Genomic DNA, 17,499 nt, shown 5'->3' on the forward strand with positions numbered 1-17,499 from the left:
TTATTACGGTCCAGAGACCCAACAAATCGTTACAAAGCAATACACAATTCATACAACCTACCTCCAGGTTAAACAAGCATTTTGTTAAGAATATAGGGATCATTGGTTCTTGCAACCACCGATAAAAACTTTACCACTGCTAATGTTCTAGCATTTGTCTGGTCTTCCAATAGGAACCTGGCATAGTGAGTCTCTGATTTTCCCAGGAAAGGTACCAGCAAGGGTAGTATCAGTTCAGCCCTGGCTTGCTCATATTTTGCACAGTGCAACAAAATTATGGAATCGATGTCTTGAGCACACGAGCAAAGTCTGTCCTGGTAGGGAACTCCTCTCAACCTGCCATCCAACATTGCAGAAGGAAAGACGTTTAGTCTGGCTTTGCTGAAAAGCCTTCAATAGTTTGGTACTGTCAAGTTTTTAATGTAAGATGTTAATTTAAAGACATGCCCATATTGTACTCCTACTGCCAGTGGACTACAGACTGCGTGTGATCGAGATCGCAAGTCACTGTGTGCATTATGCCATAATCTTTGCTTTAATCTAGTACCATGGAATAATCTAGTACCATGGAAACATAACTCCTTGATTCTGTAAATAATAGCTCCAACTGCCATTGTGAAGTCATGTTCTGTAGATTCTTTCAAGTATCTCTCTCTTGCACATACACACACATTAAAACAAGACTGAGCCTCTACTCAAGAAACACAGGTTAGTGCACGAATTCCTAAAGTTAATGTTGTTGAAGCTTGCCAGATCAGGAATCTATCTTGAATCCCTATCCATCCCACAGATGCTTGGCTTCAAATAGTGATTTTTTTTTTTTCAAATGGCATATTTGGATCCTTCTTGATTTTAGGGCACATTTCATGGTATTATTTATCTGCGAGAACCACAGGGTATAAAACTTGTCTGAAAGGAAAGTGTGAACCTTCTCATACAAGCACAGAAAGGACTCCCAGACACCCAAGCATTGGTACATTTTATGGTAAAATAATTTGGGCCAGCATTGTCCTACAAACTTCTGTACCAAATGTAGATTTTTGGTATTTCTTGCCAGTGTTCATGCAAGGGGAAAAGAAGTCATATTCAGACCCTTTGGTCCTTCAGCACAACATAGTACAAGGGATCAAGTGTGATTTGATTCATTTATTTGGTATCTTATATACTGCTTTTCAACCACTGGTCTCAAAGCAGGTTAGAAAAATAAAATCCTGATGCAATTATGGCAATAATAATAAACATTATACAAAGACAGATTAATTCAAGAGGGTTGACAGTGGAACGGGATCTAATCATGAATGTTTCTGGCCGCTTAACCTGGACATCAGATGGATGCTCAGATCTAGAAGTACTCTTAAGCTCTGAAGCTGATCTTTGGGGGAAGTCCATCCAACACTCCAAAGGAATTTATTTATTTGACCACTGATACTGATTGAGAGGACCAAAATTCATAACAATTCCAACTATATAATGACTCAGATGTGTGAGTTGACATTTACAGCTTTAAAGACACACATGCTTCTTTAAAGAGGATACATGCGGAACTCTCTTTCAAGTGAGATTAACAGGCCATAATATCCCCACAAGTCTGTAAGCTGGCCTTGTTAACTGTTGTTTTACACAATGACTAACTGGGCTGTGCAAATCTGTGGTGCTGATTTCTACTATTTTATTGTGATTTATGGTCATATTGGGCTTTTGTTTAAAGGTGCTTTACATATTGGTACTGCACATTCTTTAATTTATACATTTGTGTTTGTTCCCTTGTGTGGAACCTCCTCCCTAAAATGTGGCATATAAATGTATTCAATAAGTACATTAATTTAAAATAATCATATATGAATGAGACAATTCAGAATTCTCCATGTATTCCTATGGCTGTTTGGAAGGAACCAATGCATTACAATTACCATTGTCTGCTATTTTAGTAGATGCTGAGTGATTTACTGCTTTATATATCTTTATATACTGCATTTGTATATCACTTAATCATAAAACCCTTTATGTGTTTTAAATAAAATGCCATAGCCCTGGGGGGGGGTGTTATTGGTTATTAGTTATTGGAGAGAGCATTCCACAAGTGGGAAGCCACTACAGAAAAGGCCATTCTTGTCTTGCTACCCTCTGGACCTCTCACAGAGAAGGCTCACAGAGAAGGGCCTCAGATGATAATTTTTGCAGGGTCTGGATTGGTTAATATAGGGGAGGGGGAGAGGAGATCCTTGAGGTAGAAAGTGCTTGGCAAAAAAAGAGAGAGAAAGAAACAAGACTCTGGCAATCCCACCTGCCATTTCACACAATGTGTTTTGACTATATGTGATTTTGGCTTTAGGAGCGATCCCAGAATGCAACCCCAGAGGGCTTATCTTTTTTTAAAAAAATGATATTTATTCAAAGTTTCATAAATACATAAGTATGAAAAAAGAAAAAAAAACAGAAAAATACAGCAAAAAAATAAGATAAAAAGAAAAACCAAAAAAGAAGAAAAAATACAAATCTCAAATTACATCTTTTCATTTGCTTATTTCTTGAACCTCCTCACACCTCCCTTTTTGTATTCTAACTTAATTCATTATTCCAGCAAATTCTTCCCATATTTCTCAATTTTAATTTAAATAATTTATCTTAACAATCTATCTTATTTATTAATTCAACATATCTTTTCCATCTTTTAATATATTCTGTTATTCAATTTACCTTTATTTCTTTAACCTTATCTTGTCTTAAAAACCTTAAAATTTCAAAATTTAAACCATATTCATACATAACTCCTTAAATCTTTTTTACTAAAGCCAATTTAGTTCCTTTCCAGCGTGTTCCCTGATATTTCATTAATGTTGCACTAATTCCAAAAATAAGAAGAAATTTTTCTTGATATCTCTAATTTTTATCCAACGTCCCTTCTTCCTGGTCTCGGGTTATGTCAGTCCTTTCTGACCATTACATCCAGTCCATCAATCTGGTGATCTTATGTCCGAGGCCCTTAAGTCTCTTCTAGGCCCCTTCTGCAGATTTTCTTGTTCTTGTTTGTGCTTGCGCACTTCTTTGTCTTTTGTTGGTTTCTTTCATAATTTCTCCCCTTTCTCCTTGGGGAGTGGGTCTCCGGAGGATTCCATCCGGTAGTAATTTCCATTTTCCTTCATCAGACTAGCCCATTCCCCACAGTCCCACTCCCCGTCATCCTCTTTGTAATCCAAAAAGTAGTTATCCAGAAGATAGTTGTCCACCTGTTTCATAGTCCCACTAGAGTTAAGAGCTTCCTTGACTCCAAGAACTTCCAGACACTCTCCAAGTTCAATCTTCCAGTGCAGTGGCTTTTGCTCCTGCAGGACTTTGGATCTCTCCATTTGTGTTGTTTGAGGTGTAATCGCAGCCTCTTCCTTCCTCATCTGCCCTTGGACTTGCCCTGTCAAACCAGATTCCTGAATTGGTCGCTGTATAGCTTCTTTATCCTTATTTCCTGTTAAATCATATTCACTGGCTACAGCATTCATCAGGTCCAACTTTTCATTCATCAAGTTCATTTTCTCATGCAGCTGCTCCAGCAAAACATTTGTCATGCCAAGGGCAGATACCAAACCTTCCTTCCAACACATTTCTGTTCAAGGTCAAACGGCTGGTCCCACGATCCCAATCTCACAGCTGTAAGGTCTCCAAGTAAGCTGCAACAACAAACTGACAGGCTCCCTCTAGGGGACACAATTTCTATTTGTATCCATTTTTAAAATGTATCCAACAAAGGAGATTACTTTCGGTTTTCAAATACTTTGTTTCTTTAAAATGCAGAAATGCAGAAAGTAGCGTTGAAGTTAATTTGTTTCTCTCTCTTTTTTTAAAACTATCTGTCAAAATGCTCCACTTTCAATCAATAGACGTCTCAAACAATTTCTGTCCAGACACCCCGACCCCAGGTTTGGGACGATGGAAACTTAAATTCCTTTACTCTCCTCCTGCAGGATTAAACAGTCAAATCCCCCCCCCCTTTTCTCCTGCTTCCAAGGGGGTTTTATTGGTTGTGGATGCAGGAAATTTCCAACTTTAAAACAGTTTTCCAGGCTGTTAGATTGCAAGGTCTTTGCTTCAGTCTATATACAAAAAGTGGGAGGCGGACTTCCTGTTTAAACCTTCCCGCTTCGTTGCCTAATTCACAAATTTTACAGATTTCTTAATCCAATTTTCCGTTTTTGCTCACGGGTACTTGGTTTAGAGTCCAATTGTCATCAGGAAAAAGTCAGCGCTCTCCGGCGATGGCTGTGCGGCTTCCCTCCGTGGAAATAGCAATCGGTTCGCAGCACCGCGCTACTTACCCCACTTCACTCCGGAGCCCCGAAAAGGGGTTTCCTCGCGAGTAGGGGAGGCGCTCTTGGTGCTCTGCCGAACCCCACGTTCCCAGGCTTCTCCGCCTGGGATTTCTAGCGGGTCCCCGCCTTTGCCGCGACGGGAAGACCCAATTTCCACAGAGCCCGTTCCTCCGGTCGGAGGAACTCCGCCATTCGTCATTGGCGCTAACCCGGAAGTCCCCCAGAGGGCTTATCCAGATGTTACTTTACTCTCTTGTCAAATGAGGGCTGGGAGAGCATTGCACAAAAGAAGTACAAAAGGATTTTTTGCAATGGTCAATAGGCACACTAAGCATATTTATTTCCAAGTAAGTCACTTTGAAATCAGTGGAACTCCCAAATGTGAGTTTAGGGTTAGATCACCTCAGTTTGGTAAATTAACATTAGTGACGCTTTCTGATCATGATTCCAGAGTGAACAAAGAGGAAGTAGGAGATGGCATCCCAAGAGAAGACGAAGGGGAAGATGAAACTGAAAATGAGGCAGAATCTGCACTTGGTTATGATGATGATGAAGAAGAAACTGAACACTGATACTGAGTAAGAGCAAGGACCAAGCCATTTTAAGGGAGAGGCTTTTCTCCGCTTTGAATAACAGCAGAACTCATAACCGTTCAAATTATATAATGACTCAGAGATGTGCGAGTTGACATTTACAGCTTTAAAGACAAACATGCTTCTTTAAAAAGGATATGTGTGGAATTCTCTTTCAAGTGAGATTGGACAGGCCGTATCCCTACAAGTCCGTAAGCAGCTCTTTTAAATGAAATTGTTAACTGTTGTTTTACATAATGACTAACCAGGCTGTAGAAATTTGTCGTTCTGATTTCTATTATTTTATTGTGATTTGTGGTCATGCTGGGCTTTTGTTTAAAGGTGCTGAATAATTTTCTGTTACCGATTGCTTTATAGAGTTTTAAATTATCTGTTTATATATTGCTACTGCATATTCTTTAACTGAGATACAGCTGAATGCATTAAAAAAGTCCTCAACCTGTTAAGGGGCCAGGAGCAAATTTAGAAATTTTTCATGGGCACCACAAAATAGCCATTTAACAGAACAAATACTGGTGAGGTTCGGACACACATCCAATCTGCAAAAATTAGGCAAATATCCAAGACTCCTCAAAGTAAATAAAACGCTAACAAAAAAGCAGGAACATCTCCCTCCAAAATAAGCAATGTCTCCAACAAACAACCCCACCAAAACAAAATTTCATAGGGGCCTTGGCAGATTCTGAGGTCAAGGAAGAGGTGGGGCAACTCTGGGTAAACCAAGGGTTCTTTGGCAGTTTACATAGTGATTTGTAAGCTTGTTCACAAATGGCCATTGGAATGGGCTTTAATTTTGCATCCTGACTTGCAAACATCAGAATATAGCTATGCAAGTAGCTTGCCATCTGTGACCATTTGGAAACAACCAGTGCATTCTGATGCCTATTCTGTATCATTTGTTTCCGCATTTCCACAATCAACTGAAGCATTTCCCACCTTTGATTGGCACTTCCAAGTCGGTTACTGTGATATTCCATTTTCATATACTGGCTGGACTGAAAGTTGAGAAATAGTTATCTGTATTCCAGTGCAGAAGGTGTAAATACGTTCTGGAAAGAAAAAAAAAGAACCAGCAGCTTCAGGAAATGGCTGCAGGAAGAACAGGACAGCCTTGCTGAACAAAAAACAAAAAGACAGGATGACTTGCCTATAGATGTATGTCACAGTACAGAAACCACCTGGCAAGGTAGCTCACACAGCCTATTAGAGAGTAACAATAACATGACAAGGCTCAAATGCAATATGATGATAGCCAGCATCACAGGCAATATATCTGAATACCAGTTGCTTGGAAATCACAAGTGGCAAGCTTGCCATTACATTACTCAGTCCTGCATGCGGACTTCTCAATGGCATCTGGCTGGCCGCTGTGAGAACACAAGGCTGGACTAGACTTACCTTTGGCCTGATCTAGAGTATGGCTCTTCTTAGGTTATCAAGCAGTTACAAATGATGGCAAGCAGGAACGCATTACATGAAGGATCATCTATCTAAAGGGGCCATATCAATTTGACTTGGGCTTTTTATGCCAAGGATTCAGAGAATGAGTTCTCTGTTAGTAGGCATCTTCAGTGTTTTTTCTGGGGGGGACGCAGGGGTACGCATACATTTTGTGAACCTAATGGGAGAAGAAACTACAAATTTAAATTTTTTTAGTTTCTTCTCTAGCATGCTGAATTGTCTGTTCCGTTGCTACCCCTGATGACAGCCTTTTGTCCATTTACTGTATTTATTTTCCCTGATTTGAACTATAAAATAGTGATTTTCTTGAGTCAAAATGAGAGTACCCCTAAACATTTATTTATTGTAGAAAAGCACTGGGTATCTGAAGAAGTGTGCATGCACACGAAAGCTCATACCAATGACAAACTTAGTTGGTCTCTAAGATGCTACTGAAATGATTTTTTTTATTTTGTTTCGACTGGGCATCTTTGTTATCGCTGCTGCAGGAAAAAAAAAGATGCACCCAATATTTTCAAATTTCAGTCTAGATCCGATTATAATTACATACCATTGTGAACCAACGAGGCGTGACTGAATGTAGATTAATTTTCTGCTAAAAGTGACACCTGATCACCAAAGAGCGGTGAAAGCAACGAAGAAGGACACATGTGCCTGCCATCCTTCATTGCATAGAATAAATATTTTTATTCTTAGTTTGTTCACTGTTGTGAGAAACACGGGATATAGGAATACAGTACCAAAGAAGGCTTTCCTCCAGGGAAAGGAATCAGGGCGAACTGGCGTGGGGTGGTGGTGGTGGGAGGGCAGGGACGTCACGTGACAATTCAACACCTGGGCAGGAAAGTCACCTCAGGGATCAAAGGGCCCGCGGCAGTTGGGCCCAAGGAGGCCGCGCGTGCGCCTGCGCCAACCCCCCCCGCCTCGGTTTCTATGGGAACAGGGAGGCGGCGCTGCCCAAACGGGAGAGAGGGGTTGGCGGGAGTCGGTCGGGACCTGCGTAGCGGACCAGACGCGCGTCGCTTTTTCCGCTGAGGGGCAGCCGCTCTCCGGCCACCTGGGGTCTATTACGTTGCGCCCTCGGCCCTTCTGCGGATCCGGCGGGTTCAGCCAGAGCTAGAGCCTCCTCTCTCTGGGCGTCCAGGCCGAATGGAGGCTGCCGGGGGCGCCGCTGCGGCTCCTGGGTGGGTGCCCTGGCCGCCTTCGGGGGCTTCTCATAGCCGGGGCTTCTGCTTACTTGGAGGGTGGGTGGGTTGGGGGGAAAGAGGTTTATTGTCCTCGGGAGACCTCTGGCGGAAGCCCAGGCGCGTCACAATCTCCCCGCGTGGCTGCAGGTGTGCACGCGTGGGGAAAGTTACGTGTGAACGGTGGAGCTGGGCTGCGTGTGCGAAGGCATAAACGCACACGCGGCCATTCTGGCACGTGGTGGGTGGGTGCATATAGATGGGTGAAAACTGGTGGAATTTGTGAGGGTTTCTTCTTCTCTCCTACCTTGGTGTGTTTTTATTGTTTTACTTTTAAGTGTAAGCATTTAAAAATGACGCAAGTTATTGATTGTAGATTTCGTTAACCACTTTAGGAAAACTGCTTACTGTTGGGAGTGAATACCACATAAAAACGTAATGTGGTTGGACAGGAGCAAAGGGTATATATGTCCCCAATGCTTTTTTTCCTAAAAAAAATATTTAGGGGTACTTTCATTTTGACTCAAGAAAATCACCATTTTATAGTCCAAATCTGGAAAAATAAACACAGTAAATTGACAAAAGTACAAAGATTCACAAAATGTTTAGGGGTGTGCGTACCCCTGCATCCCCCCAGAAAAAAACACTGTGTGTACCATTTGGCCATATCTGCGTCTACAGAATTCTAGAGTTGGAAGTAACCACAAGGATCATCTAGATTCTAGTCTAATCCCCTGCAATGCAGGAAGCAAGAGTGGCTGGGGAAACCCAGACTGATGGGCGAGGTATAAATAGTAATAATAATAATAATAATAATAATGATGATGATGAAGAAGAATAATTAACGTGGGGCTCAAACCCACAACCCTGAGATTAAGAGTCTCATGCTCTACCAACTGATCGAGTATTTAAAGCTAGCAGCTTGGTGGGTGCCATAAAGTACATTGATTTATGATGGTTGCTTCCCACAGTGCATAAAATGTGTCCTCAGTGTTTGTTTAGAGTCAGAATCAGGAGCATACTAATGTTGCCTGTGGCAGATGAAGAATGCACCTGTGCAAGGGGTACTGAAGTTTTATGCAGAACTACCCCTGAGGCTTGAAGTGTGATGCTTAACGTACTGTAAACTTTTAAAAAATCTTGTGACAGGTAAAACCAAAATCACTGGAGTGTGGTGTGCCATATACAAGCACATTGATTTATCTGTCTATCGTAATTAACAGGTTTCTCTGGCAGCCCTGGCCAATCTCTTTAGGGGAACATATTGTAGATAGATGGGGTGGGGGGCGGAGAATGTTTGTGTTTGTTTTTCTGTATGGGAAATACTTGACATATTTTACGTGATTTAAGTGTCATGAAATAGTGAAGGTGGTATCGGTATGGGGAATTTTCTTCTGTGGGGTGAACTCTCTTATGTACCACTTGAGTTTGATGGGTGGCAAAGGGCAGACATGATCTTTCTATAGAGTCAGGCATCTAGATATAGTCACTAGATTCTGCATTAAGATTCTGCTGGCTCTTTTCATTTGGTTGCTGTGGTATGGCTGTTTGTATTAAACATTCCTGTAGATAGGTAAAGGTAAAGGGACCCCTGACCATTAGGTCCAGTCGTGACTGACTCTGGGGTTGCGGCGCTTATCTCGCTTTATTGGCCGGGGGAGCCAGCGTACAGCTTCTGGGTCATGTGGCCAGCATGACGAAGCTGCTTCTAGAGAACCAGAGCAGTGCACAGAAATGCCATTTACCTTCCTGCCGGAGCGGTACCTATTTATCTATTTGCACTTTGACGTGCTTTCGAGCTGCTAGGTTGCAGGAGCAGGGCAATGGGAGCTCACCCCATCGTGGGGATTTGAACCGCTGACCTTCTGATCGGCAAGTCCTAGGCTCTGTGGTTTAACCCACAGTGCCACCCGCGTATTTCGTTAAATTACTAGGATGCACACTTTCTTAAAATTATCTTAACATTATTTCTTTTTAAAATTGTTGTAAGCCTCAGACAGACTAAAAACCTTTCAGAGGTGCAATATTGACCCTGCGTTCATCATCTGAGGCCCTCCTTTGTGTGCCTCCTTCATCATCAAGAGATGTGGAGGATGGCAACATGAGAGCGGGCCTTTTTTGCGGTGGCTCCCTGTTTGTGGAATGCTCTCTGCAGGGAGGCTCAACTGGTACCACCTTTACATATCTTTAGGCTCTGGGTGAAAACGTATCTCTTTCACCAGGTCTTTGGTTGATTAATGTTCTGTGTCCTCAGTTTGGTAATTTAACATTAGCGACTCTTTCTAATAATGATTTCAGAGTGAAACCAAAAAAAAAGAGAAGACGTGGCATGTCAAGGGATGTTGAACTGGAAGATGAAACTGAGCATGAGCCAGAATCTGCACTTGATTATGATGGTGATGAAGAAGAGGAAGAAGAAGAAGAGGCTGAAGATTATGAGGAAGAAAGCGAACAGCAATATTTATTATATTGTGAAGAAGACATGAACAACAACAAGATTGAAACTAAAGTTGGTGTACAAGAGTGGCCTGATGGTTCTCGCTATAGAGGAGAATTTGCATTGGATCTAAAACTTGGGTATGGAGAATTTGCGTGGGACAATGGTGAGGTAAACCGGCTTAATATTAAAATGTTGCAATGTATGTTCTTGCATCTAAAAACGTTGCTATTCTTATATATAATGATGATAATAAACAAAAGTAGCCAAGGTAAGTTTTTATATCGGAATCCTATCTGTTTAATGTTTGTTTAATAGCATGATCTAGGCATGTTTACGTAGATGTAAATCCCATTAGTTTATGCAAACCTTATTCTGTTTATCTGGATGTAAGCCTCATTGGAATCAATAGGATTTATTTCTAAATAGACAAGGTTAGGATTGCAGCCTAAAACATGCATGCACCTTGAAAGGCAGTGTGACTTCTTTTCCATAGGAAATAACAACTTTAATAAAATACTAATTTCTTGTTTATTACTAAAACTTGATATTAGGTGCAACTGCAGCCTATAGTCTAACATTTTAACTGCGGTTCACAAAACGTACTATTGGAAGCAGGTTTAGTCATGTTAGTTTCAAGTCTAAACGGTAAATGTTCAATAAATAAGATACATAGTTCAACCAGCATCTAATGCCAAGCTATGCACAGTTTGAAGATGGTTATAATTTCTTCTCAGTCTCCTCTTTTCCAGGCTAAACATACCCAGTTCCCTCTACTGTTCCTCATAAGGCTTGGTTTCCAGACCCTTTCTAATGTATTTAGATGCAGTTATCATTTTTGTGAGTAATTCATGTTTGTTTAATTAAAATACTGTATGTACTATCGCAAGGCAGCACAGAAAGCACAAGGGGAAGATAGTTATTTTTTAAAATACAAGTCATTCTCCTGGCTTCCAGATGACCTAGCTGCTACAGTGGTTTGTTCTTGCTGCTACTTGCAGCAAGTATAGATATGGAATACAGTAGGTCCACAGCTTACACGGGGGTTACGTTCCAGGGATCATGCTTACAGCCAAAATTGTGTATAGTCAAAACCCACTGGGATCAGTGGTAGATGCAATTTCCAAAGTCATGTTTCCTGGAACCCTACCTCCTTTCTGCCCCCTTCCTATTTATTTATTTATTTTGCCGTACGCGTAAAGCTGAATACGCACAAGTTAAATGTGTGCAAGTTGCGGTCTTCCTATAGTCACAAATGTGTAGATTACTAAATAGTTCGGGTCTGCTGCTTTCAAATAAAATGTCATGTGTTCTGTTTATTCCTTTTGTCAAGTAGATCACTCTGACTTCCTTGTTTACACTCAGTAATGCTTGCTAAGGCAAAATTTAATAAGTATATCTCTGTCATAGTTGAGTGTATACTCTTACCCAGTTTTTCTGATTTGAAATGAAAGTAATTCACCCTAATAAATCTGATATTAATGAAATTTTCCAAGACACTAAATCCTGGATTGAACAGGGATACTAACTTTGTTTGAACTTTTATCCTCCATATATTCCATTTTTATTAAATGTTGTAATTCTCAATATGTTTCTGTGCAGTCATTTCCTCAGGATGAAGCCAAGTGGAATAAGCCTCCCTGACTTGGAAATGAATGCTACCATGCTTAAACTGTATTGAAAATACTAGTTAAATCCTTCTTTTATTTCTTTCCATAATTTTCTTCATGAGAGTTCTGTGATACATACTTGCAGTCGGTTGTAACTGCCACTGTACTTCACCTGCTCTCCCCTAACTTACTTTCTGTTTTATTGCAGAGATATGTGGGGCAGTTTTATAAAGATCACCGTCATGGCAAAGGGGTTTACTTCTGGCCTGATGGCTCCAAATTTATAGGGTCATTTTATCTTAGCCGTAAAGAAGGCTATGGTGTCATGGAGTTTAATGATGGAAGAAAATTTCAGGTAATAAAAAGTATTTCTAATTATCATAGTGCTGTTTGATAGGTATGATGTGAAGTTCAAGTAATTGCAGAAAACTTCTGTGTTTGAATGTTTCAGAGTTAGTACAAATTTGCTCATTTTAAAATTAGAAAATGAATGCACTTCAAAGCTAGTTAGTGTCCTGTGCGCAACAAAAAAAGCAACATAGGACATATTGCTTCTATCTGTTTGCACAGAATTTAGAAAATGTGTAAGGAAGTGATAGATACCAGGTAATAGCAGCTGGATAAGATGTGGATTTTGCAAACTTTTGTGTATAAAAGCAAACTAAAATGGAAAAGTATATTTCAAAAAGCGCTCTGAAGCAGTTTACTAAGGAGATTCCCCCCTGTGCATACTTAAGGGGTCTATGCCAGATGTACCTAGTAAGAGGAGCGGATGTAGAATTTCAGCTCTTGGAATTCACTAAAAAATCTGGTGCTTGAATTCTGATTAAAGTGTGTGTTTATAACTGTTTCTATACTCTTATTGAGCATTGTTAAATATATATAATCCCTTGAAGTTTTTTTAGTATAAAGCAATATATGTCTAATAAATCAAATTACACAAGATTGCATGAAACCTGTTGGCAAAGGGCAGTATACAAATTTAATAAGCAACAATAATGATGATGTAAAATCAGATACAGTCTTAATTTCTGCATCTTTTTCATGGATCCTACCTTTTTTGTTTCAAGCATTGCTTTTCAGAAAAATTCAGTGCTAATAATAAAATTAATCCAAATCCTGCTGGTAAAGAATGGGTAAGAATGTTTTTAGGCACTTGACAGGATCATGCCGCTAATTGTTTTTGGTGAGATGAGATTATTGCAAGTTGAATTAAACTGTGAATTCTGTTTGTGGTTCTCTCTTGCATCTTCTGTTCTCGTTTTTTCCTGCCGAAAGGGGCTTTACAAGGGGGATGAGCGGTTTGGACCAGGAATTGAAACCCATCCAGATGATAGTCAAGACATTGGATTGTGGCATCGAAATCATATAATTAAACTATGTACGGAAATACCTGGATATTTCACTCTTGCGGATTTCCCAGAACTTAGTGTCTATTTTGATGCTGAGACCAGCAGAGAGTATATTTCAGAGGATACGCATAAGTTTTGGGATCTGAATGAGGAGAAGGACCCATTTTTCTACCACTACAAGCGTCTTCTTTTAGATGATGATAGCTACACATTGCCTGAAAACCTGTACATATACTCAATTGATGCGGATAATCTTCCTCATACTAAGACCTTTCTGAAAGACTTTGATTGCCAGTATTTTAAGGAAAAGAAACGGTTGGCTTATGAAAAACTATGGCCTATAACCAATATAACACCTTTCTTGGTCAAGATGCAGAAACACATCTATAGATATAGGTAAGTGGTAATGTGAGAAAAAGACGAGATGATAGCTATACATTTGATAGTAGTGCTGCTGAAGTCCCATTTCTTACTGCTGTTTCTTCTTTTCAACTGGATGCAGTTCAGCTTGTGTGACTTTCTAAAATTTATACCACTTTTGCTGTAGTCATGTCAATCGTTGCTGAATTGCAATGAAGCCCCAACACATGCCAAAAGGTCCATGAACATTCATTGTTGCATTCATTTCCTTTCCCTTGTTATTACTGGTGGCACTGCTTGTTGGGCACTACTAGTTTTCTTAGTAGTGTGGGAGTTGGTTGGGGTGGCCTTGAGCCAATCTTGTCTCCCCTTTATCAAACCTTTCTCTTCCATCCCCCAATAGTCCTTTCACCATTTCCTTGGGGTGGGATTGAAAGGAGGGACATGGAAAGAGACATATGCAAGTTGGAAATCGCTGGAATAATAATAATAACAACAATAAATTGTATTATTTATACCCTGCCCATCTGGCTGGCTTTCCCCAGCCACTCTGGGTGGCTTACAGTACATATAAAAAATTGTAAAACATCAGACATTAAACATTTCCTGATACAGGGCTGCCTTCAGATGTCTTCTAAAAGTCAGATAGTTGTTTATTTCCTTGACATCTGACCAGGGAGAAGAGTCGGCTGAAAAAGATTGGAAAAAATTTAAGGACTATTTACAGAAATACTGTAAAATTAAGGAAAGTTAAATGGTGTTGGATTGAAATTGAGTGGTTTCTAGCTGTAATGATATAAAGGAACATAGATGGGGGAAAAAAGGGTTTGTAAAATAAGGTAATGTTATGAGCTGTAATGCTTTAAATGAAGGATTTGCTGAACAAATAACCTTAATTGGGATACAAGGAGGAGAAGTATGAGGAGGTCTGAGAAATTTGTTATTTAAAAGTATGGTTTATGAATTTTATGTCTTTTTTAATGTTTTTGTTTGCTTTGTTTTTGTTTGTTTGTTTAAAAAATTGGAAAATCTAATAAATATTCTTTAAAAAAATATTTCCTTGACATCTGATGGGAGGGTCTTCCACTGGGCAGGTGCCACTACCGAGAAGGCCCTCTGCATGGAATTCATGGTCTTTGTGTGGTGTGACCCTGTCTCTGTTTATCAAACTGCCCAAGGAGCTGTTGCAAGAAGGGAGGAGCAGAAGCCTAGTTTCTGCAGGGAGGGTTAGCCTGTGCCGGGGACATGCCACTTCAGACTAAACATGGATGCTTACATGACTGATTGCTTTTCATATAAGACAAAAAAAAACCCTCCACATAGTTTTCTATCATATTGGGGAGAAGGCTAAATTGAAAACCCTCCTACTTGTCTAATAATAGTCACAACAACAACCTAGTTTTGTATACAGAGGGAATATTTTTGTATGGGAGAGCATTCGGTCCTACAATAACTCACCACACATGCACATATATGGGCAGCTTGAGGTAGTACAGCCAAGATACAGGTTTATCACCTCAATGAGAAGCTAGGCCAGTGATATGTACACACAGGTGAGAAAAGGGAAAACTCCATCCCATCACTCCAAATAGTTTTTTGGAAGGTCAGAACTGATGAGAATAGAAATACTTAAATGGTCTATCTAGCTTTTTCATTTTTTTTGTTCATTTTTAGGCATTACCAGAAGGATGTAGACTGGGATGTTAATTTCATTTTGGAAGGCTACCGGAATGGCTTTGGAGAGAAAGGTCCCAAAGAGCTTGCTGGTGAAGAGCTGATTAAGAAGGCAGCCGAAGGAAACTATAATAGAGTTGATGAGATTCTGATGGACAACCTGGCCCCCCCAGATATAGCAGATGTACATGGATATACTGCCCTTGCTGCTGCTGCTGTGAGACTGCATACTGTATCTTACTATGTTATACTCTGTTAAGGCAAAATAGGCTTGGTTTTGTTTTGTCTTCCGTGCTGTGACATAATTCCTCTTTTTTAATGTACCGTAATAGCTATGAGTAGCAGTTGTGAACATGAACAGAAAGTTAAGGGGAAATCCCCAATTGAGGAATATGAAACCTTACCTGTAGTATATATCTACCTCCAACAAACCCACAATGTCAAACTCCATTTTTTCAAAGTAAAAATAAGTAGGCTTCTGAAAATTGTATTAATTCTGTATGAAAATAACCTAAATAGTTTTCTTGTGCAGATGAATTACCATGATGACATCATCAACCTTCTTCTTGATAATGGGGCTGATGTGAATAAATGTAGTGATGAAGGATTATCAGCTCTTTCTATGTGTGTTATTCATTATTTCCCAGAAGAATCATTTCAGCCCAACATTGCTGAAAGGAACTTCTCTCGAAGAGAGGTCAGTCCATCATAAATCTGTAAGTCTGAAATACGGTTCAGTGAAATGCCTAATAGTTTCTTCTTCTTTTACTGTTGATCCAAATTACCGTATTTTTCGCTCTATAACACGCACCCGACCATAACACGCACGTAGTTTTTAGAGGAGGAAAACAAGAAAAAAAAAATCTAAACGAAACAGTGGATGTAGGATTTTTTTGGTTCATGCTGTGGCCACAGACATGTGATCTGACAGTGAGTTTGGAGTAGCCCAATGCAAAAATCCTGAGGATCCATGTGGATCCGTGCTTTGTAACCACGTTTTAAGTGGGGAGGGAAGGAAAAGCACTCAAGGGACAAGGAGCACGTGTGGGGTGTGTGGAGAAGGATGCTGCTAATAATGCAGAAGAGGGGTTTAAGGGGAGAAGGAACATGCGTGGGGTGGGTGGAGAAGGATGCTGCTAATAATGCAGGAGAGGGGTACAAGAGGAGAAGGCTCCTCTCCTCTCCCACTTTGCTCCTTTAAAGCAAGCAGGCTCTGCTTTTCTCCCTCCTCCCCGCTCATCCCCGGCTTAGCGAGCTGAAAAACTTTGCTGCTATGTAGCGAGCTGAGTGGGGGGGAGAGAGGGACAGAGAGCCTGCTTGCTTTAAAGGAGCCAACCGGACAGGAGCCACTTACACGAGTGTAAGCGGCTCCTCTCCTCTCCTCTCCCGCTTTGCTCCTTTAAAGAAGCAGGCTCTCTGTCCCTCTCTCCTCCCCACTCAGTGGCTCTTCTCCCGCTTTGCTGTTTCAAAGCGAGCCACGGAGGAGGGAAGGAAGGGGAACCATGGATCCTCTGCTCACAGATCCCCCCCCCCGCCACCCGTAGGCATTCCCTCCATAACACGCCCTTACTTTCTAGGAGGAAAAAAGTGAGTGTTATGGTGCAAAAAATACGGTAATTTCATTTACTAGAAATAACCTAACTACTCTCTCAAAGCTGCAAGGCAGAGCGGCCTGAAGCCTTCTTTGCATTGCAGTCCAGAGATGATGAGGTGGAGTGAAATGAATTGCTCCAGAATTGTGATCTTAAAGAAGATGTTGGGTCATGATGTGATAACTATGCCTTGTATGGCATTGTGCTTCTAGAGTAGTCTATTGTAATGTGTACTATGTAGGGTTGCTCATGAAGAGGATTCAAGTACAACCAATACACATTTTGAAGTCCTGACATTTATTAACAATGATAAAAATAAGGTTTGAAATCTCTCTTATTGGACATTTTGCCCCTCCTGTATGTTGTGTGTATAGGAGCAAGCTCATTTGTATCTGTTAAAGAGTTGAATAGCAGTCCTTGCCACTTACGACAACTGGATATATTTGTCCCTTACAAGTAGCCATTCATAATGAAATGAGTCTAAACTCTAAAACATAGTCCAAAGGCATGTAATGCAGCAGACTTGCTGAAGTTAGACAGTTCTGAGTAGAGCTGGAGCATTTGTATACTACTTTGAGTTTCATGGAAGAAAGTTGGTGTTATGGACTGAAGTTCTCACCCTGGGCCAGCAGGGGGATGCTGTAGATAGTTGTGCAAATGAAGGATCAAAAGTGACGTTCAGTGATTGGATAGTTTGTATGCAAATGAAGGATCGAAAGTGACGTTCAGTGATTGGATAGTTTTAGAAAATGGCAACAGTTACATTGTTCTGGAGCTCTATATAAGCAGGCTGACTGAGCTCCTCAGTTCTGTTCCAGCTTACAAATAAAGAGCTGCTTTGGAAGAATCGCTGTGTTGTCTGATATGTTCACCCACAACTTAACAGTTGGTGTATAAATGAAACAAATAAGAGATATGTTGTGTATTTGACAAAT

The 17,499-nt window shown here is 40.5% G+C and overlaps 1 protein-coding gene across 8 annotated transcripts in view; it reads left to right on the forward strand.

The window, feature by feature from the left end:
* The first annotated feature begins 607 nt into the window (after window positions 1-607).
* The window catches only part of ANKMY1 (ankyrin repeat and MYND domain containing 1), a 41,718-nt gene continuing 24,826 nt past the window's right edge, over window positions 608-17,499 (forward strand). The window contains exons 1-7 of one of the 8 annotated variants that reach the window (XM_053389942.1): window positions 608-708; window positions 4,753-5,081; window positions 9,838-10,147; window positions 11,795-11,941; window positions 12,865-13,334; window positions 14,973-15,189; window positions 15,505-15,669. In XM_053389942.1, the coding sequence (XP_053245917.1) occupies window positions 5,032-5,081; window positions 9,838-10,147; window positions 11,795-11,941; window positions 12,865-13,334; window positions 14,973-15,189; window positions 15,505-15,669 (1,359 nt within the window). In that variant the 5' untranslated portion in view covers window positions 608-708; window positions 4,753-5,031. Of the gene's footprint in view, window positions 709-4,752; window positions 5,086-7,454; window positions 7,544-9,837; window positions 10,148-10,713; window positions 10,817-11,794; window positions 11,942-12,864; window positions 13,335-14,972; window positions 15,190-15,504; window positions 15,689-17,499 lie in introns of those variants that run through there. The other 7 variants (XM_053389936.1, XM_053389941.1, XM_053389940.1 and 4 more) reach the window with 7 other exon arrangements.

Source organism: Podarcis raffonei, chromosome 5 (assembly GCF_027172205.1).
Source record: "Podarcis raffonei isolate rPodRaf1 chromosome 5, rPodRaf1.pri, whole genome shotgun sequence".
NCBI classification, from domain to species: Eukaryota; Metazoa; Chordata; class Lepidosauria; order Squamata; family Lacertidae; genus Podarcis; species Podarcis raffonei.